General features: G+C 26.8%; 1 protein-coding gene across 1 annotated transcript in view; it reads right to left on the bottom strand.

The window, feature by feature from the left end:
* LOC136985582 (NBAS subunit of NRZ tethering complex-like) overlaps nucleotides 1–22,955 on the bottom strand; it is a 93,869-nt gene that overhangs the window by 61,856 nt on the left and 9,058 nt on the right. Inside the window, exons 5-20 of the mRNA XM_067282900.1 lie at nucleotides 20,662–20,705; nucleotides 20,450–20,583; nucleotides 20,181–20,278; nucleotides 18,968–19,024; nucleotides 18,643–18,877; nucleotides 16,169–16,234; nucleotides 13,432–13,560; nucleotides 13,221–13,337; nucleotides 12,968–13,111; nucleotides 10,627–10,805; nucleotides 8,161–8,230; nucleotides 7,471–7,596; nucleotides 7,242–7,393; nucleotides 3,585–3,713; nucleotides 3,298–3,376; nucleotides 1,259–1,500 (exon numbers count right to left, since the gene is read on the bottom strand). Coding sequence (XP_067139001.1) covers nucleotides 1,259–1,500; nucleotides 3,298–3,376; nucleotides 3,585–3,713; nucleotides 7,242–7,393; nucleotides 7,471–7,596; nucleotides 8,161–8,230; nucleotides 10,627–10,805; nucleotides 12,968–13,111; nucleotides 13,221–13,337; nucleotides 13,432–13,560; nucleotides 16,169–16,234; nucleotides 18,643–18,877; nucleotides 18,968–19,024; nucleotides 20,181–20,278; nucleotides 20,450–20,583; nucleotides 20,662–20,705 — 2,001 coding nt within the window. The remainder of the gene's footprint in view (nucleotides 1–1,258; nucleotides 1,501–3,297; nucleotides 3,377–3,584; nucleotides 3,714–7,241; nucleotides 7,394–7,470; nucleotides 7,597–8,160; nucleotides 8,231–10,626; nucleotides 10,806–12,967; nucleotides 13,112–13,220; nucleotides 13,338–13,431; nucleotides 13,561–16,168; nucleotides 16,235–18,642; nucleotides 18,878–18,967; nucleotides 19,025–20,180; nucleotides 20,279–20,449; nucleotides 20,584–20,661; nucleotides 20,706–22,955) is intronic.

Here is a 22,955-nt window from a genome sequence, read left to right as displayed (position 1 = left end):
AATGTTTATCCCTTAATATATTTAACAAAAATTTGTAATTAAACCAATTAAAATGAAATAAAAATTTTGAATTCAGTTTATATTTTGATTCAGATAGAAACTATATACATACACTCTATTTAAATCCTCTCATTTCTGTAATTATTTAAAAATGCAGAAACCTATTAATAAATTAATTAATAAAATCATGAAACTTTGATTCAGTCAAAGTTTAAGTGCTTAATTTTAACAGCATGAAGTTTTTTATCTCACTATTGGAGTAAAATATTAAATTTAATAGTAAATTATTCAATGGATCTCAAGTCTTAATTCATTATCTTGATTGAGTATTTTAACTCAGGACTGTATTCTATATTTTAACTTTTTTTAATTTTTAGAAATATAGTAACTTTTTATTCATTTTAAAATATTAAAATATTTTAATCTTAACTGATAAGTTAAGGTTAAAATTTTAAACTAAAAAACTAGTTGTAAATTCCATATAAGAGCTTGAAAAAAATTTCATGATAACTGTAACCAGATATAAAAAACAAAATAATAAAAAATTTTGATGATTACAAATTATTGCATTACCATAACTAACATAAAATTCCATATGCATCATTATTCATATGTAAATGCATCATCTATTAATTAAATAAGTAATTAACTTTTTATAAAAGCTGTTTATATTAATTTATATTATTATATAATGCTATTAAATTATATTAAATTATTATTTAATAATTTATTAAAACATGATTTTAAAAGAAAAGAATTTTTTCAGATAGAATATATATAAGAACCACAGTTATATCTTTGTCAAAATTCTTTTCTAAGCTTATTTATTATCATTATAAAATGCATTAAATGTTTTTCTGTACTTCATAAGAGAATTTTTCAGTTATTTAATTTTTTTGTTTTTTTTCATTACTAAATTTTCTGTTATTAGTAATGACAAAATTTTAAAATAAATATAATAATTCTTATTTAAATATTCCAAAAGATTAGTATAACTAAAAAAACAAATAAATATATATTTTATTTATTTTTATTGAATAACTAAATTTATTTAATTTCTTTAAATTAAATTTACAGATGAATATTGATTTAAATATATAAATAAATAAATATTTTTTACGTTTATACATTTTTTGTATGCACAAAATCTATAACTGTGATATCTTCTATTAAGTAGAAAAACAATCTTATCATCTTATTATGGTAAGTAAAGTTAAATAATACATAATTATATTTTATTTCACAGATGTATTATTACCCTGCTTCTGGTAAAAGACTTGCATATTCAAATGGTGAAGTAGTTTCAGGAAAATTTGATAAAATTGCTAATCGATGTGGTAATGTTTCTTTTCCATGGTGAGTAAACATTGCAGAAACAGCTTCCCAAGCATTATTTTGAGCAAATAAAAGAGCTGCCTGAAATCCTGCTTGAGATCGAAATTTTTTGAAAAAATTATGGTTATAATTTTCAACAGCTGTATGTATTCCTCCAAGAATAACCTATGCAACATAATTGAAATAAACTTATTATATTATTTTATTTTCATTATTCAGAAAAGCTTTTATTATCTATTATAAAAAATGTGTGTACAACTTTAAAATATAAATATGAAAAAGTATAACATTCTTTTTGTACTTTTTCATAATTTAATTTAAGATTAAAAATTAATTATTCTTATTCAAATTTTCACTGATGTTGAATGATGGTAATTGATCATCAGCATCAAATAACAAATATTTTCTAAGTTTTGATGAATTGACAAATTTCCATTGTTCTCTATTGTATTAACATCTTGCTAATAAAGTTTCTACTTACCTTATATAAAATCAAACTCAGAAGTAAAAGTTTGTCAAATACATATAAATAGTTTAAATTATAATCATAAAATATTGATACACTAGTGATTATGAAAATAATTTTTTTATATCATTTGCTTATTTGGGTAATTCATAAATTATTAAATGAAATGAAATTAGATTAATTTTATAAAATCAAATAAAATGTTTTAATTATATACAAGGTTTTATATCAACTAACAAGTTCTACGTTTCAAGAACATTTACACTATTATTACACTCAAATATTCATATTTTTAATATAACTTACAGTTAAAAGATTAGTAAAAATATATCTATATATATAAAAATGAATGTATGTCTGTCTGTGTGTGTGTTTGTCCTTCATGCATTACCACACCATTTATCCGATTGCCATGGAATTTCGGGAAGTTGTTTAATACACTCCCATGAAGGTTTGTGGCATATGTGAAGACCACCATTTCCTCCCTTTCAAAAATATATTTATATATGGATTAAGGCTTTCATGTCCAACAGATGGCGCTAACTTCTGACGACTTAAGTTTGCTTTTCTGTGAGGCATTATGCTTTTCTGTGAGAATGGACTAAAGCAGATCATTTTCTATCTATCTATATAAATAAAATATAACGTTTGTTTGTTCCTACCGATTTTTTTGAAATTTTGACACAATGTTGCATTTGAATACGCACGCGTTTTTATATAATATACATGTTGGAATTCCCCCTACTGGGGGGAGATGGATGGGATTAAGGCTTACCGTGAAGTACTCGGATTCTATTTACACTATTTTACATGCGGCTTTTTGCGTTTTTAATTGCGTTTTAATAGGTGACGTCAACAGAATATACACTAAAAAGGGATTTTTCGATATTCCCCAGTGGGGAGAGGGACAGAATTAAGGCTTACCGTGAAGAACTCGGCTTCTATTTATACTATTTTACATGCGGTTTTTTGCGTTTTTAATTGCGTTTTAATAGGTGACGTCAACAGAATATACACTAAAAAGGGATTTTTCGATATTCCCCAGTGGGGAGAGGGACAGAATTAAGGCTTACCGTGAAGAACTCGGCTTCTATTTATACTATTTTACATGCGGTTTTTTGCGTTTTTAATTGCGTTTTAATAGGTGACGTCAACAGAATATACACTAAAAAGGGATTTTTCGATATTCCCCAGTGGGGAGAGGGACAGAATTAAGGCTTACCGTGAAGAACTCGGCTTCTATTTATACTATTTTACATGCGGTTTTTTGCGTTTTTAATTGCGTTTTAATAGGTGACGTCAACAGAATATACACTAAAAAGGGATTTTTTGAAATTCCCCCATGGGGGAAGTGTTACACATTTATAATAGATACATTTTGAGCCACAACAACGCGTGGCCGAGTCAGCTAGTAATAAAATAAATCTATTAAAATTATTTAATATTAAATTTTCAAAATAAATTCAGAATTTAATAAATTTCAATAAAGTTCATACCTCATAAGTTAATAATCGATCTAAATATGTAAAAAGTTTCAGTCGATATTGACAGAGTTGTTTTTGTTCTAAAGTCAAACTATAAATACAAAATAATTTTGATAAATGAATATCAAATATCTAGAAATGGAAAAAGTTAGTTATATATTCTGTTGTTTTTAAAATAACTGAATTATAACAAATTTCTATTTTAAAAAATCAAAATTTATTATTGAATTATAGAAATTATTTATAAAATCAAATTTCTTAATAAATTACATTATTAGAATTTTACATAAATAACAAACCTTCTAAAATTTACTTTTTCAAGTAACTTTTTACGATTAGCTTCTTTTTCATTTAAATTTTCTTTTTTTTCCTCTTCATCAGTAACATATTCATCATTTGAATCATATTCCAGTTGATTTAAGATGAATCTAAAAAAATAATTAGTAAATAAATTGCTATATCAAATATATAAATAATAAAGATAATAAATTATTATATCTAAAAATGTATTTAATATAAAGCTAAAAACTAACAATACTTGCCAGATATAATCACTTATTTTGAGAACCACTGAAAAGGGGTTTTAGACAAATAAAAACAAATTTGTTATGTCCTCAAATCCAAAATTTACCAAGGTCAAGAATCATTAAGAAGACAATATAAGATCTGTGAATTAAAATTGTCTTCTAAGTGACTCTTGACCTCAGGTGAACATTTGTTCTGTCTTTCAAAACCAATTTGTTTTATTTGTTCAAAATCCCTCCTCAGTGGTTATTAAAATAACTAAAAAAACAACTTTTATTGTTGCATCCTAAAGTGCCATCTTCATTGTAAAGGTTGGCTATTATTCTTTGGGTTTTTAAAGGAAAGTTATATCAGGTTGTAAAGATGAAATTTAAACATTTCAATTTCATCCTTTACAACCTGATATAACTTTTATCCACATCAAATGTTTTAGAAGAAATTTAAATATTTCAATTTCTTCTAAAACATTTGATGTGGATATATAAGTAGAGTGACCAAAGGCTGTTTCACCACATATATCATTAGAAATAGATACATCAACAATGTCTGACAACATAAAACTTTTGACAGAACACATTCGGATGCTGTTACTCTATCACTTCAAAAGTGACCACAGTACAACAAAGGCTCACAATCTCATCTGAAAAGCATTTCTTAAAGTGTTCATGGATGAACAAAGGTGAATCAGCTGTTGCAAATGTCAAAGAGCTAATAGCACAGAAAAAGGTAACAATCTGCATTATTTTGGCATCATCATGATGCAGCTGCTTCCAATCGATATCAACATCACAAAAAACTCTACTGTGATTAACTGGATCATTTGAACATCAAGATCAAAGAACTTCATTCAAAAATTGATAAAGTCCAATACTGTTATGACAATATGCCAGCACATAGAACAAAGATGACCTTAGAGAAGCTGGCCTATCTAGGCTGGGAGGTTCTGCCTCATTGAAGTGAAGCTTCTTCTATGAGGTTTAGAGAATTGTGTTCGTTCTCAAAATCTGTTCAATCAATTTCAATTAAACTTTGCCATTTTCCATTAATTGCAATGAGGAATCCAAAAACGCAGTAAAAAATGGGGGTCCGCGATTTCAGTTTTGAGATATAAGGCCATTTCATGAGTGCGTACAATAAAGTGCTGTCATGCAATGTTTCATAGTTGCTAGCATGTCTCGTATGGACTTATGTTTAGCATCATTTGGAAGAAAAGTTCTTTTCTTCCAGATGGTTCTAAATTATTTAATAAATTATTAAAATTATAATTATTAATTTAGTTAAGAGATGGCACCTAACATCTACCTCTAGTAGAAAATTACTTAGTATTAATCATTAAATTAGCAGCGTTATAGCCCAATTATTTAAGGCGATTCATTGTAAAGGTTGGCTACCATTCTTTTATGTTTCTAAAGTTTTTATTTATTTTTTTCAAAATGCTTAAATTTCACCTTTACAATTTGATGCTGTTTGCTGAAGACAGAGATTTCTTGCCCGTGGCATTATTTTTGTAATCATTAATAAAATAAATAAGCATTCTGTATTATATTACTCTATCTTATTTAGTTGTTTACTGTATGAAATTTATATAAATAGAATAATTTTAATATAAACAAATAAAATAACTTGATAAACTAAATATTTTAATATATAAAAAGTTTACTAATAAGTAATGCAACAAACAAACAACACACATATTATATATACTGCTTTATTAGAGTAATATAGAAACAACTCAGATTCTGTTGAGTGTCTTTGAGCATAGCCTATCATTAGATCAGGTTCTGAGGTTTTAATCATCAAATACCATATTTAGAAAGCTAGTCTGACAACGAGCTATAGCTTAAAACTGTTCACTGAAATCTATGAGATTTTTTCATGCTCTTACTCCGTTAAAATAGTATACATATGTTCAGTTTCATAATTTGTATGTTTATCTACTTACAACATAAGTTTTCTAAACTTGAAATACCATCTTTTCAAAAGCATGTTTATGGTACTGAATCTTCAGTTTAGTTGGTTCTTCAGAGAATATGGCATTAAAAGTAAATTACTAAAGTAAAAATAAACCTAGCTAATTCTAAAACTATAATAATCTAATTAGAAAATATTTAAAATAAAAGAAAATAAAGATATTAAAATATAATAGAAAAGCACATGAGACTGCTAGAGAACAAGAAATGAAAGAACACAGACTAGAAATATAAGGAAGAGAAAACAAAATACGGAGAGGAATATGTTAGCCATACCAGACAAGTTACCACCAAAATACAACAAGGTTTACCATGGCACTGTGTAAACAAGTGTTATTTATGAAAAAATTGGTGAGGTCCAGAGGACAACAGGAAGAGAATTTATGAACAATTTTGGAGTCTAAGAGATTTCACTTTATAAATTGCATTTATAAGTAAGAAAGTGAGCAATTTAAAAAACCATTATGGCAAAGATAAACTAAACAGCAGATATCAATTTTCCTGAGAATATTTTGTTTGTGCTCATGGTTTTGATAAGAAAGCTTGTAAAGAAACATTCATATATTTCCTAGTAAGAAATAATTGGAGGCTAAGTTATTCTGTTTCCACAAGACAACTAGAAGGAACTCCCAAACATGATGGTAGGGGAGAACACAGTTGACACTGTGGAACACAAATATCTTGTCTGTGGCCATTTATTTACCTTGTGACAGAGATTTTTTACACAGTAAAGAGAAAAAATGTGCAGAAATATGCATGTACACCTTCAGAATGGATTGATGTGATCCCACGATCAAGACATAAAAATCTATTTTAGGTAAAAGAAATAAAGCAAGATGACTGTTTCAGCATATCTTTGCTAGATAAAATGTGATTAGATAGCTTGTTGAACAAAATAAGGCTGTAGTTAATTTTAATAAAATTTCTTGTTTGAAAGTTATTAAGGTTTCTACAAATACATTCAAAAAAATCAATAAAAACTTGTATAATGCTAAATATTTTGTTTTATATTTCATAATATGTATGTATGCCTTAAAGTAATCTTATGTCGTCATTCTATGTAACAGTGATCTAACCCATAATGATGATGTGCCAAGGACAATATTTACTTAATTTGAGCATTTTCATTCAATTTACCGAAAGAAGGTTTATTGCAAGAAAGATCATTAGAATTCTGGTTAAGTACTGTTGGAAACAAACTGAATAAGAGCAAAATAAGAAAAAACTAGCATATTGAAATTACTGTATCTTCACAGTACAGTAATTCCAACTTTAAAAAAAAAACAAGGTTAGACCACTGTTTGAATAAAAAATTGAAAGGTTGAATGCTAACTTTTTCTATCAAAATTAGGTTTATACAGTTATTTTAAAATCAGCTTACATATTAAATCAAATGTTATTTACACTTTAATTCCTTTTGCTTTTGCACTTAAACTAAAATTTGTTGAAATGAAAACTAACCTGCCGTGATCCTTTCCTTGTCCAATGGCTATAAGTGTTTCTAAATCTGTTCCTCTAAGACCATAAAGTAGTAACTCTTTAGCAGCATCAATATTTTCAGGCACCCTTTCTAAGCATTCATGAAGAACCCATGATCTCTTAGTGATTTTACTCTGTCAAGAAAAAATATAAATAAAACACTGAAAAACTGAATAAATTAGCTAACTTATAGTAAAATTAAACTACTTACTAAATAATCCTGAATAGAAGCTACAGACACAGGAGTTTTTCGCCATTGTCGTTGATAGACTAAATCACAGTCTAGATTGTAAGCCTTAGCTAGAGCTAATGCTTCTCCATATTCTTCATTATCAATCTACATGTAAAATGAAACAATATGTTTAGAAGAGTTGTTTTACAAATAGCATATAATTTAATTATTAGTTAACTATTTAACATAAATATTTTTAATATTTAAAATTTATAAAGAATAAAAGAATAAATTTGATTAAAAATCAGAATTTTCTAAAACAAGTATCAAAATTTTGAATTTAAAATAATGCAAATTGAATATATTAGAAAATAAAAACTGATATTTATATTTATAAAACTTATAATATTTTAAATTAATATATAAAATGATAAAAGAATGAAAGCATATATAGGAGATAAAAATAATAAAAGCTTTAAATAATAAATTTTTAAAAGTAAAACAATAAATTTATAAAACTGAAAAATACATTTATTTTTATTTAATGAGATTTTTAAAAAGAAATAAAAATGAAAATAATAATAATTATTATTATTATAAATTAACTAAAATTTAAATAGCACATCACAAATTTATAAAATTCAATAAATTATAATAAATAATAAATTTACTTTAACTTATATACAATGCATATGATAAAATATTAAATTTATTAATGAAACATTTTACTTTTCTGGAATAGAGTTCTTCTGGTGTAGTAGATTTTAAACACAACAATCTGTAAGTTCTTGTAAGAATCCTGAAATTCATTAAATTTTTATTATATAAATTTGATATTTAAATTTCACATACTAATTGTAGGAAATGATTCTTATATAATAAAATTAAACATATTTTATTTGTTCTAGTGTATATTGCAGATTGTAAATATTGTAAATGTAACTTGAAAGTTTCATAGAATTTTAAGCAATAACAAATGTCACTTTAAAAATATGAACTATTTTTAATGAAATTTTTAAAACAGAACACATAAATGAATGAATTTCAATTTATTATATTTAGCATTGTTTTCATTTTTAAACACTTGAAGCAAATATATTTATTTTTATTTTTAAATTTAAACTAATATTTAATAAGTAAAAACAAAATAAATCTACACAAGTAGTAATTTCATGTATATTGTTGCAGTATATATATACTTAATAATACTTAATAAACTAATACAGATATCCCTTGTAAAACACGGTACTTCCACAACATGGTTTTGCTCTAACACGGTTTGAAAATTGGGGATATTCCTGTACAACATGACTTCCAGTTTTACTCTAACATGGTTTTGGAAATTCTTTGTATAAAATTTCAATTTAAGTGTAAACTTTGTTATTCAATATTTTTTTTTTATATTCAAGTAAGCATGCATCAACTCAAATTTATCCATGGATTTTAAAATATTGAAATTTTCAAATTATTTTGTGCTTTTCATCAGGTTTACTTTAATGAAAACTGATAGGACAAGGAAGAAACAAATTGTACTATTTTTCCTATCAACTGGGTGTGGTCATCATTGCTTTCAGACTTTAGCCCTTATGACTATCACTGTGTTTTCTTTTTATAGATTAATCTTCGCATTTAGTAAAGTTCATTTAAACCTTTTTAGGTCAGTGTTATTAAACTTTTTTTAACTGTAGGTAAGTAATCATTTGTAAAATGATGTATGAAATATGGCAGTATCTCAGTACTTGAACAATTAGGTATTCAAAAACAAATTCTAGAAAAAAGTTGCTTGATACTTGAACAAACACAACCCGCTAGAACAAATTTTCAATTAATAACATATTTTTATTTTGTCATCCACAAAAATTTTTATGATAAAAATAAAATATATGAAAATGTTGCTGATACTCCTGATCAAGATCAACAAAAAAGCTGAGATGACAACGATACTTTGCAAAAAGAAAATGTCCTGGTGTAACTAAAATTAATATTAACAGGTAATACAATATACTTTTAATTGTAATTGTTAATTAATTTTTGATTGAAAATAAGTTATTGATTGCTTTAATAAATATATTTCTCTTAGTAACGAAAAAGAACAATAGGCCTATACTTTTGCTAACTTCTGAAACCTAATGCTATGTTTGCATTAGTCCTTTGTTTTGTATAGCACAGATTCGTATAACACAGTATTTTTTCAGAACATAAGTACCGTATTATATTAATACGAGCGATACCTGTGTTTAATAAGTATTAAATATAATTACTCATTATATTACTTATATTATAATTACTTTACTACTAAACTAGTAAAACTAATACATAATGAGTAAAAACTGAATAAATCTATACAAGCAGTAATTTCGTGTATGCTGTTACACTATATACAGTATTCATGAGTGACTTAAAATAAGATTTAAACAGGTCAATGTTAGCATAAAACAAGATACATAAAATAATGGAAAATCCATTAATTCACAAATCTAATAAAATAATATTCTATGTACCAGACACCTCTATACAACTGCTTTTTATTGGCAAAATGGGCTTTTCTATGACAACTACATTTGAATTTAAATTTTTCTTAGAGAAATTTGTTAATCAAATCATTTTAGTTTTGTCATTGTTCTTTAATAAAATTGAAATTTTTTTTAACCTATTCAATAATGAGCAAAAACGATTTTTTGTTATGATTTGATAAATCTTAACATAATGTATTTAATATCCAGATGGCCGAGGGCAGAAAATGTGTCATTTTGTCTTTGGTAGGGTCTGAGTCAGGAATCTCAGACCCTACCAAAGACAAAATGACACCTTTACTGCCCTCAGTCATCTGGATATTAAATACATTATGTTTGATAAAACTTGTTTAGTTTTAAGTAAAAAATCAATTTTTTTTCATTTTATCTCTCATTTTTTTGAAAGGTTTTATAAACACCATTAAGTTTTTTTTAAAAAAATTACCAATTTTACCAAGCAACTGATTGGTTTTGTTTATTCTCCCGTCATTTTTAAGGAATTACACTTGTGTTTTCATATTTATTTTAATTATTTTTCAAATGACCATTCAACAATAGCAAAAATAAAAATTATTAATAATTTCAAAATATAAGTGCAATATTATTTAAATGTATTTTAGAAAATAAATTATAAAATGTATAATGATAAATTATTTATATATTAAAAAAAATTAAAAATTACTTTGGTCTTTTTCTTGGTGGTTGAAATTTTTCACTATCTGTCACATAATATAAAGCTCTTTTCATAATCTGAGAAGTATGAGTTATGTAAGAATTGTCTTCTTCATCACTGCTTTCATCTCCAGTAATATCATCATGACTTTCTAATGATCTTTTCTTTGTACATATATTACTTTCACACTAAAATTAAATTCAAATTTTAAAAAGTTATTAATTACAAGTGATTATATATAAATTACTTCAAGAATTTTCAGAATAACAAAACACTTCCAAAGAGAAATTAACTACAATTAACTTCTTTTATTAAACATTTTGAACTATTTCCAAATCAACATAGAAATAGTTTTCGTTTATGATAAAAATGACCAAACTGGATTAGAAAAACAAAATTATTTAAACTATAAATTTAAGAACATCAATATAATTTAAGAAAGGGATCCAATAACACAATACTCTCCAGGATGGTGCAGACTAAGGGCTCAATGATATGATGGGAAGAGGCAAACATCATTAAGTCTGTATACACCCCTAAATTGGCACAGAATGCTGAAAAAATTGAAATATACAAAATCAGGTTGAAAGATAAGTGCATTATTGCAAGAGATGCTGACAACTTAGCAACAGCATGGAAATACATTGTAGAAAATAAGTTTGTTAGAAGATTAAAATTGCCTCATTTCTACTATATATTTTTCTATATTTTGAGTTATTTATTTTACATTTTACAGTTATTCATTCTTTATACTAATTTTTATTTATTTTTTATTTATATTCAAATATTTAAACATTGTTATTCTTTTATTGTATTCTATTTTGGAACGATATATAATAGTAAAATATGTTCCAAGAAAGATTGTAGCCTGAGGCTAGCTATTAGACTAAGTTGGAAACGTTTGCTAAATAAAAACAAATCCTAGCAGCCAAAAAGATGTTTATAGATTTATTTTAAATTGTTCTGCTGAGGTTGATTTAGATTATTAATTAATATGGCAACACTGGCATATTATTATAAGATGTATAGAAAGTTAGCAGTGAAGTTTGTAAAGACAACATGCAAATTGGAGTTTCTAAAAGAATATGTGAATAATAAGGTATTTCCAAGTCAATATACATAAATTTAAGACTTTTTATTCTTGAATTTTAATTGTTTTTAAATCTTATTGTAAAAACCTATTTCACACAATATAATTTTATTTAGTTTTTCTTTTTTATTGTATTTTAAATGGATTCTTGTTTTTTTATCTGTGGGAAAAAATTCTTTGTTCTGATCAATTAACGTTCATCAAAACATTATTTTAATTGATGTTAAAATAAATAAGTAAAATAAATAAAATAAAAAATATACACAGTAAAATCAGACACCTACTCAGAGTACTATTTTGCATTGTATATTCCTTTAAAATAATGAATTTGTCAATGTTAGTCCAAGCTGTAACAACCATTACCTCACTCTTAGACAGATGTGTCAAGATATGATCAAGGAACAGTTAGAGAAAAACATGAAAAAAAAATTAGCTTCTATTTTCAGTTGAAATTACTAAATGTTGGCAATGACAAGAACAATGCTACTACTACTTTCGCAATTCAAAAGTTTATCAAATCACTGTATTCGTTCATTTAAAGTGCACAGTAAAATTTGCAAAAATTTTTAATCAGTAAAAAGTAAAGTGTATCTTTCAGACCATACATACACATTTCAGTAAAAACCTCACCAGTTCAGACTAGGTTTCTCCAATTAATCCAAATTAGTGAGGCACTGCTATACGTTTATACTGATTTATACTATTTTTTGTTAGTTTAAATTTTTAATTCAAAGAGTTCTTTAAATTTATTACACCATTCTTTCAATACATTACAGATATTAAAAATTATATTCAATAAATTTTTTAAACAAAAAAATTTATTGAATTATCAATATATTTACTTCAAATTTGGTCAAGAAATTATATAATGTCTGTCTTTAAATGTTTCAGTAGAAGATTTTCTCTAAAAATAATGAAAATTACACTTGAACCAGTAAAGAAGAATATGAATAATTTACAATTTATAATAAAGAAAAAGAGAAGGAAGATTAAACCATTTGACTAACACTATTTATTACCTATCAAATAAATCACATGAAAGACAGAAATTTTATTCAATTCCTATAGCAGTGTGAAGTTCAGGGTAAGAAAGCAGTTTTAAAGGATGATTATATCATTTATGATAAAAATAAATATATTTATAGTTCAGTAGCAGACAAATTGGTGGAAATGACAAATTTTTACAGTATTTTCCTTTAAAAAGTCATAATTAAGTTTAATAATATTTAAACTATATCATTACAAAATTTCAAAACTTACTTCAAGTATTAGGAAACCTCCATCGTTGCATGTAGATACTTGAGGCACCACTTCAAACCATTCTGGTGAGCTTCCAAGAAGATTTTTAAAAGTTAACGTAGATGAAACAGTAACAGCTCCAGAGTAACGAGCTATTATAATGGACTGGAAACAATAATCAAAACAAAATTTTCAATATTTTAAAAATATTTTTAATTATAAATTTTTTTAAATAAACGTTTGACTATTTTAAATTGTTAATGGATGTATTTACCAAATCTGACCACCAATTAATATCCGATATATGATAATGAAGAGGATCATTTAAGAATATATTTTTCTTTCTTTTCCCTGGTTCACAGTATTGTGGATTGACTTCATTGTATCTTTCCTATATTTTAAATATGCAATATTTCAAATATTATAATTAATTATCTGACATAAAAATAAATTTTCATAAAATTGATGAAATCTTTGTTAATTACTTGATTGTAAAGTTCCCACAAACATTTTGGTCTTAATGATGGAATATGCCAAAGTGAAAGTGCACCAGAGGTATGAACTGCAGCAAGTAAATTCCCACTTGGAGAAATACTTAGCTTGAATACCAGATCCTATGAAATAATTGTATAAATAAAATGGTATTTTAAAAATTAAGTGATCAAAAATTAATTGTACTTTAATAGATAAAAGTTTTTGATTTTTATTCATTTTTAATTTTTTGAGATTTTTAATTATTATCAATTATTAGTAATTTATCAATAGATATTAAATTAATACATTTACATATTGTAATTTGGAGTAAATAGAAACATCTTGCTATCTAAATAATTATGTAACTCCAGCAACATTAATGACCCTTGTAAGTTGTCTTAAAAAATTAATCTTTAACTTCTTAACAGTAGAATACATACAAAGAAATTAAATTTCTCATTTTTTTCTTCTTTTTGTTTGATGTTTCTTTTCATCCCATAGGTTGAGGTGAATAGAAACAATAACTTAAAAGTTACATTTGCTTCTACTTTACAACTAAAGAATTGAAATGAAAAGCTTCTTCTTTGGAAAAATTACAGTCAAACCTGTTTTTGTGCAGTCTTTTTCTGTGCGATTTTTATTTGTGCGATTTGTTTTGTGCGATTTTTTTTTTGTGCAGTATATGAAAATTTCAATCAAATTGGAACATAATTGACTCCTGTAAAATTTTTAAAAACTCTATTGGTTGTTTTCTATGACATCAGCAGGTTTTTTCATTTTTTATTCAGTAAAATTTTTTTCTCATACATTTATTTCGGTCCCCTCTTATTTTAATAGCATAAAAACCATAAATATTATGTTATATTTGAACAGATGTGGTAAGTTAGCTCCCCTCCAGCTTTAGACTGCAGGTGTGAAATTTCATGCCTTGTTAAATGAAATAACACTTCCTGCAGCTATATTTATCAAATAAAATCATTATTTAACGATTATTTTTAACTTTTTAATGTTAGATTCGTATTTAAGTGGAAATAATTAATTAATATAAAAATTAAAATTCTTAGAGGATTTTTTTCTCCATTAGGTGTTGCAGAAAAAGGCCCAAGGAGTTAAAAAAGCAATTCCTAGTTATTTCGTATGGTTTCGAGTTATTTTCTACCTGAGACTTTTTCGCAACACAATTAAAAAAAAAATATTTTTTAAATTGTGTTGCGAAAACTATTTTTTATAGCCACTCGTGAAGTTTCGTGCAATTTTTTTTAATGCATTTTCTTTTATGCGGTCCCTATCCCCCTGCATAAAAACAGGTTTGACTGTATTTATTAGTTACTTAGGCCTTGTATTATGCATATTAGAAGTTATACATAAAGAAAAGAGAGCTTTTACATAACACTGCTCAAGTCACTTAGGTAATCTGGAAAACTGATTATGGAAAAGCCTTTAAAAAAAAAATGCTCAAGTTACTGAAGTCATCAAGAAAACTTGTGTTTTTGAAGCATATTGAAGAGCTGTTAATGGGAGCAGAGTTTCCTCATAACTTATCCCATATATGAAAAAAAATTCCTCACACAATTCCAAAACTATCATTAGTTGTAGTATTCTCTTGTAGAAAGACTCCTACATATCTACAGTCTTCAGTTTGACAGATTTTGGTGACATATGGTCTGCCGGATTTTTTCTTTCCATATACCGTATTTTACGGTATATGGAAAGAATCGGTACGGACTATAAGACGCTATGGACTATAAGACGCACCTTAATTTTTAAACAATTTAAAAAAAAAAATACATATAAGATGCTACGGACTATAAGACGCACCTGAATTTTGGAGGCAATTTTTCAAAGAAAAAAGTGCGTCTTATAGTCCGTAAAATACGGTATCTACACTATAACAAAGTCACTGAGTTTAAGAGAAGTGTCTACATTGAAATAAGTGAAAACAATATGGAAGCATACAAATAGATCTATTTAGCTATTTCAGAGCTAAGTCTTAGATTTATTCAAATTTTAAATTACTTACATCTAAGAAAGTTGCATGGGATAAATAGAACAATCATTTTAATTATATTCTAATCACCCCACAAATTTAAAATAGTCAAGTTGCAACATTGCAAAAAGAGATCAATTATAAAAAAAGCATTATAAAAAAAGCATTCAAATGATTTAAATAAAAATTTAATGAAATGATATTAGGTTAATATCCTAACACAGTTGTTTAATAAAGTGAGTCTTATAATATGACAGTTACCAATGAAGTTTATTAAACATCAAAAGCATGTTTCCAACCATCATAACACACAAACTGGACTGGAATCTAGAACAATGTTGCCAGCCTAACAAAACAATGTCTATACTTTGAAAAATAATGTTCAAAGAGCTAACATTGAGAAATTTCTGGTTTGTTGGTTAGTTTCTTTGTCTGACACATACAAAATTTTCTTGAAATTTTGTTTCTATTCACCCCAAGAGTATTACAATATATATACATTTATTTATTTTTCTTGTGTAAAACATAATGTTGTAATGTTTTTAAAATATTTAAATGCACATCTGAATAAATCAATATTTATATAGGATATATTAAAAATAAAATAAAGAATTTCATGTTTATTAATTGTTAATTTTAGATAAATCCCAAAGGCTTTGTTTATTTTCTAATCAAATTTATTATTTATTAACATCTTATATTAGTGTTCTTTTATCTAAAATATGTAATAATTTAAAATAAAATAAAATCAAATCACTAACTTCTGTTTTCTTTTTATATTTCTTTAAAAAAGAAATCATCTGTAGCCATCCTCTTTTTGCTAAATCCTGAAATTATCAATATGCAAAATTTTTTAGTTTTCAGTAATTTTCAGTTTGAATTAAAATTATAAAAATATTTATTAAAGATAAAATAACTGAATAAAATGCATCAGAATTTTGTAAGCAATTACTACAAATATAAAATGAACAACAATTATTCAAATATATTTATTTGAAAATAAAATTTTGTTAATAATTAATCAATTTTTAAAATAGCTATTCTAATTATATAAACACTTAATTCAATTACAGTAGAGCGTCGATAAGTGAAACCAATTGGGGACTGGGGTCCTTCCAGTTAATGATTTGTTCCAGTTTCCGACTTTGTATGAAAAAATACATTAACCTGTCAGTGAAGATCCTTCTTACTCGTCACGTGATCTTTACAAATGTTCCGTCCCGAGTCATTCTGTACGCCTCGAGATTGTCCGTTTGATGGTCCGTTGAAAGTCACACCTCCACACTCGATAATTAGTTATATACAGTTTATTTACAAATATTTACAAAGATATACACTATGCAATAGCATTACGTACACTACAGTATCGAAGCTGTGATGCAGCACGTCGACTTAGCTGGCCTGGGAACACGAGTCACTCTTCCGGAGATGGCTTAACCTCGTGGCCGTCCGTCTCTACAACAACCTTTCTCCAGAGGACTTTCCAAGAGGAGAACACTCTCTCTATCCGCCTCAAAGGTCTGCCTGTTGTTAGAGACCGCCACGTACCAGGTCCCTCGCCCTTTCTCCTCGCTTTTTTTGCCACCCTTCCAATTTAAGGGATTCTGGCACTGCCTCCTGCGACCAATCACTTCCTTCCCCTTCTTAGAGCCTTCCAAGACGTCCGCCCTATCTCCCGCCGACGTAGCTCACATTTGCGTCCGTGCTTTATTTATTTTTGTTTTCTCAAGCTGGCCGGCACGTGGCCAACACATTGACCCTTAAGTGGGGACGCTCCACCTTTGATCCTTCCGGCCGTTTATGGCCCCAGCTCCAGGTGGGAGCAATTATCTCAGTCGGGCGATTTCTTTGACTCAGGCCGCCAAAGGCGACCTTTACACTGTCCGATGTTCAAATTTTTCTCCGTTGCGTATCGCTTCCTGTTGAATTTTTCTCCGTTGCCTGTCGCTTCGTGTTGAATTTTCGTCAATTTTAAGCCTAACGAAAAGTTTTATAATAATCATCGAGGCTATTGTATCGTTAAAAATTATTTCTGCATTTTGTACAAACAAAATAAATATATTAAAGAATATAAAAAACATGAAAATTATACTTTAGAAGTAAATTTAGTATCAAAAACATTCGATTCAGCACGACACAGTCCGACTGAAAATCGTTCCACTTTCCGGCCATTCCACTTACCGACGTTCCACTTATCAACGCTCTACTGTATAATATTAGAATAAATGTTCTTTGCAAATGAATAATCTATATATACAAAAACGAATGTATGTCTGTCTGTTTGTCCTTCATGCATTACTATACCATTTATCCGATTGCCATGAAACTTTGGGAAGTTGTTTAATACATTCCTGCGAAGGTTTCTGGCATATGTGAAGCCCACCATTTCCCCCCTTTCAAAAATATATTTATATATGGATTAAGGCTTTTATGTCCAACAGATGGCGCTAACTTCCAACGACCTAAGTTTGCTTTTCTGTGAGGCATTATGCTTTTCTGTGAGAATGGACTAAAGCAGATCATTTTCTATCTATCTATATAAATAAAATATAACGTTCGTTTGTTCCTACAGATTCCTTTGAAATTTTGACACAACGTTGCATTCGAATACGCACGTGTTTTTATATAATATACATGTCGAAATTCCCCCCACTGGGGGGAGATGGACAGGATTATGGATTACCGTGAAGAACTTGGCTTCTATTATACTATTTTAGATGCGGTTTTTTGCGTTTTTAATTGCGTTTGAATAGGCTATGTCAACAGAATATACACTAAAAAGAGATTTTTCGATATTCCCCAGCGGGGAGAGGGACAGGATTAAGGCTTACTGTGAAGAACTGGGCTTCTATTTGTACTATTTTGCATGCGGTTTTTTGCGTTTTTAATTGCGTTTTAATAGGTTACGTCAAGAGAATGTACACTAAGAACAGATTTTTTGAAATTCCCCCCATGGAGGAAGTGTTATACATTTATAATAGATACATTTTGAGCCACAACAACGTGTGGCCGGGTCAGCTAGTAATTTATAAAAATTAATGTCAAATTGTTCATTTTTTTCATACGTATAAGAACTTTATTCTTCAGATTTAAATTTAAACTTATCCTTAAACATAAACTTTGTAACACATATAAACATATAAAAATAATAGGACAATTTAGAATTAGGATTTTTGTGTAAAGTTTTTATTGATTCACAGAGACTTACTACTTAATATCTTAATTTTATACTTACAAGTTCATCTTCTAGAGATGTTACAAGTTTATAATGAGGATAATCAGATAAAAACCTCCAAGCAGTTATACCCATATGAAGAGCCTTAGTATTTTCTGAAGACCCATAAATATTTTGTGGAATACCACTGACAAACAATAAATGATGAGCAGGATGATATGCAATATTTGTAATACCATCTGGATAATGCTTAGCAAAAGAAAAAGTGTGATTTTCTTGAAATCCTTCAGTAGGACTATAATAAAAGAAAATACTTAGTTACATTTTAAATTATATTTTATAAATAATATTTATAATATAAAAAAATAAATGCATATATATTTACCTAACAAAATAACTATATAATACTCCTTTATAAGTGACAAATAGAAATTCTGATGACCTATTTTAAAAAATGTAAATTAATTAAAAATAATTATAATTTAAATGATTTACAGATTAGAGAAGAACATTATAAATAAAAATTTTAAAATTATCTAAATACATCAAACTCTGAAAATACTCTTTAAATAAAATACAATACATTACATCACTGAAAACAACAATAATAAAAATTTCACAAAAGAAATGATACAAAATTTATTTTATAAATATATTCTAAATATATCTATATTTTTGATATGTTGTAGAAGTCCATTACTCTTGCACCTACAGGATTAGAGTGGTGTTGGATTATTGAAAATGCTGAATTACCAGATTTTTTGCATATTTGAGGAATTCAATATGTAATTAAAATGTTGCAAACTTTGCTGTATATTTTATATCAGTGCTTGCTGCCATACACTTTTGATTTAAACATCATGTCTAAACAATCAGTCTAAAGATGATACAGAGCAGGTACTGTGTTAAGATTGACTGAAAAACCTGCAAAACTATTAATGCATTATTACAGAAAATTAACATTAACAATATTTAACATGCATATGCTATAATATTTATTTTCCACACTTACTATATACACACAATTCATAAAAACTACACATGCTTAGAGTACAGAAATTGGTTTCTTGGTGCACTGTCCTCACATTGGCCTATGGAAAAGAAAATATATCAGTCACACACATTACTGAATACAAAACATATGTGCTAGATCAGGTAAAACTATGTTCATCCAAGTTTAATATAATGTAGACTGGAAATCTTTAGTGCACCAAGTTGCAAACAAATTCTGGTTTGCAGAATACTAGAAGGCTGGATTTATCAAACATTTCTGGATTATAAGCTACTTACAGAAAGTGCTGAATTACTGCACATTCTAAATTTTTTTTTCTTTCATTTTACTCTTTCTACCCTGTAATCACTAATAGGACCCTTTTTTCTTATCCCACTGTAGGTTGAGATCCAACATACAAAGAACAAACCACATACGGAAAATTCCAGAGAAATTAATCTCTCAAATTTGATTCCTAGAATACCCTAGAATAGTAGGCTGACACTTTAACTACTTTGGCCATCCAGGCATTGAACATTCTGAATTATTGGGTGCCAGATTAACAAACTTCCACTATAGTCTTAAATAAATATTGAATACTGCTTGCCATTGAGTGCTTTGAATTCTTGCTTCAGTAAAAATCATTGCAGCAATTGCTCTACTTGAGTCTTGGCAACCATTATTAGAAGTTACTTTTGCTTTAGCCTAAAATAGATTATTTGAATTATGTTATTTAGAAATTTTGTATAATTAATAAAAATTTCTTAAACAATATTATTTTATATTTATAATTATAAATACAATAGATAATTTTATTATATATAACATAAATAAATATTAAAAAAATAATAATAAATTTTTTTAAATTTGCCAAACCTGATGAATGCTAAAGAGATTGCTTCCTAAAAGATCAAAAAATTCAATACTGCCATTACTAAAGCTCACAGCTAACATGCTACAATCTGATGACCATACAATTTTTCTCCACTGAGGAAAGGGATCTTTTAAAACTAACGTTTAAATATTTAAAACATATTTAATATTTTATACAGCTATAAAATCATTACAATAAATTTTAATAATCTTACTTTGACATCTTCCAATCACTGAATGATAATCATCTCTTGAAGATCTGAAAATAAAATATATTAATTAAAATAACTTCATTTAATTTTATAAATACCATTAACATATTGCTTACAAAATAATATTAAATGTTTACACATGTAAATAATCTATTTGAAAATAACATCTAAATTTTTAAAATTTGATTATTGCTTTTTGAAATTAGTAAAGTACAGGGTGGGAAGTAAAGTCACTTAAAACCCCTGCTACAGAATATAGAATGTACCCAAAGTTAATTTGCTCTTGTCAGGAACACATTAGACCAAGGGGGAAACAGATTTATGTGTGTTACAGATCTTGATGGTGGCCATATTGAATGCAACTCCAAAACTGTAAATGGGAAGGGGGTCACGTGACATATCATTTAGGGTCAGAATTTCACAAGAAATTGATTGATGAAAGATTTTATTGACTTCCTTGAACAGTTACAGAGTTATACATGTTACATGATGTGTGCAATGTACATTCTTTGGGATCATTCTACATTCTGTAGCATGTAGCAGAGGTGTTAAGTGTCTTTCTTTCCCACCCTGTATTTTTAAATATCATCTATTTCAGTTAATTGTAACAAGTATTGAGAAGAAATAAGGTCATGCACAAATGATTAAATACTAGAGTTACAATTACTATGTCTTTGAATCTAAGCTTATAGTTATTGTCATTAATGATGATTTTATTTCTTGTTTGCTTGATGAAATGAAAGTTTTACTGATATTCTTTACTAATATTCAGTTAATTAAATATTCATCATAGAGATGATTTTTGTAAAATATGAAAATATTGGATATTAAAATAAAATCAAACAAAAATGTATGAGGATATTTACTCCGGTAACACACTTTTATCTTATTTTAAAAATCTATTACTTTGTATAAAATCATATTTTGTATAAGCATAAACTAAACAGCTGTATTTATCATTCATCACAACAAAAAAAAAATTTATTTTCATTCATTGTACGAATCATAAGTTTTAATTTTCTTTGGCATTCTCATTTTGCACAATTGAAATTACTTAGAATACAGAAAAACAATTTCCAAAATAATAACATAACTTAAATACAACCACTAACAGAAAGAGCATATTCCATTGATTTGTGATTCTCATTTAGTATGTGCATGTGCTCTTTGCACTGTGGCACAATTGCAAACAAATATAATCATTGTTTCATACAGCACAGCACTAAAAACATTTCATATGGAAAAATATAGAATGTACATTCCGAAAGAAATTACAAATGGCCATATTGTCAATGATTGACCAAAAATGATGCCACAATTGACTAATCAATCACAGTCAACTTGTTGGCTATGCCTGATATACAGCAATATATTTTATTACATGATTCAAACATTCTAATAAACTCCTTAAACAAAAACAAACCAATTTATTAAGAAGTCCTTTAATAAAACAAATAAAGACTTTGTTAAAATGCTCTTAAATAACTACAATAATTAAATTTAGCAATATCCCAATTTATTGATATCCAATTGTTTTAATTCTTTTTAAATAACATTTGAACAAGTGAATAATGAGTTTGTGCATTGGTATTTTGTTATGTTTATAAGTTTAGCCTATAAATAGTGTAACATTGATCATCACAGATAGCATTTGTGCAAGAACTTATTATATTTAAAATTTTACTTTTTGAAAATAAGGTTATTGGTAGGATTTAGTCATTCTCAACCATTCTATATTGTCTTAAAAGTATCATATTTCCTGAATTTCCTTATTTGATTGAGCACATGTTCCTTTAATAATGTTAAATTGCAAAATTTGAATCTAAAAATACAAATGTATATTAGCTTCTATCAATTTATCATATTTAACATAGTTTACATTTCTTACCTTTGGTGTATCCTGATATAATACAAAATTAGCATTCTGTCATAACCATAATTCATTTTTATTATTTGAAGTAGTCCCTTAAACATTATTAAATAATTTGTGACTTACTTTAAGTCTTTTAATGTCAGAAAATCAAAATCTTATTTTATAATGGAAAACTTCACTTATATTTATAATGGGACAGTTTACAAGATTGTAATAAAGCATTGTATAACAGATGTCAATGCACAAATTCAGTAATGATTTTCATAGACATTAAAGTCTAAAAGAGCATTTGTTTATTTCATTAAAGTATTTCGTAATAACTGGAGTTGTTTCTATCTGTTATTAAATAATAACTTATTGATGAATGAATTTAATTATTTATTAACTAGATACACTAACTTATGAATAATTTTTTAACAACAGT

The sequence above is a fragment of the Centruroides vittatus genome, unplaced genomic scaffold, assembly GCF_030686945.1.
Source record: "Centruroides vittatus isolate TY-2023 unplaced genomic scaffold, ASM3068694v2 contig_971, whole genome shotgun sequence".
NCBI lineage: Eukaryota > Metazoa > Arthropoda > Arachnida > Scorpiones > Buthidae > Centruroides > Centruroides vittatus.
Note: the sequence above shows the minus strand (reverse complement) of the source record. Positions and strands in the feature narration are given on the sequence as shown.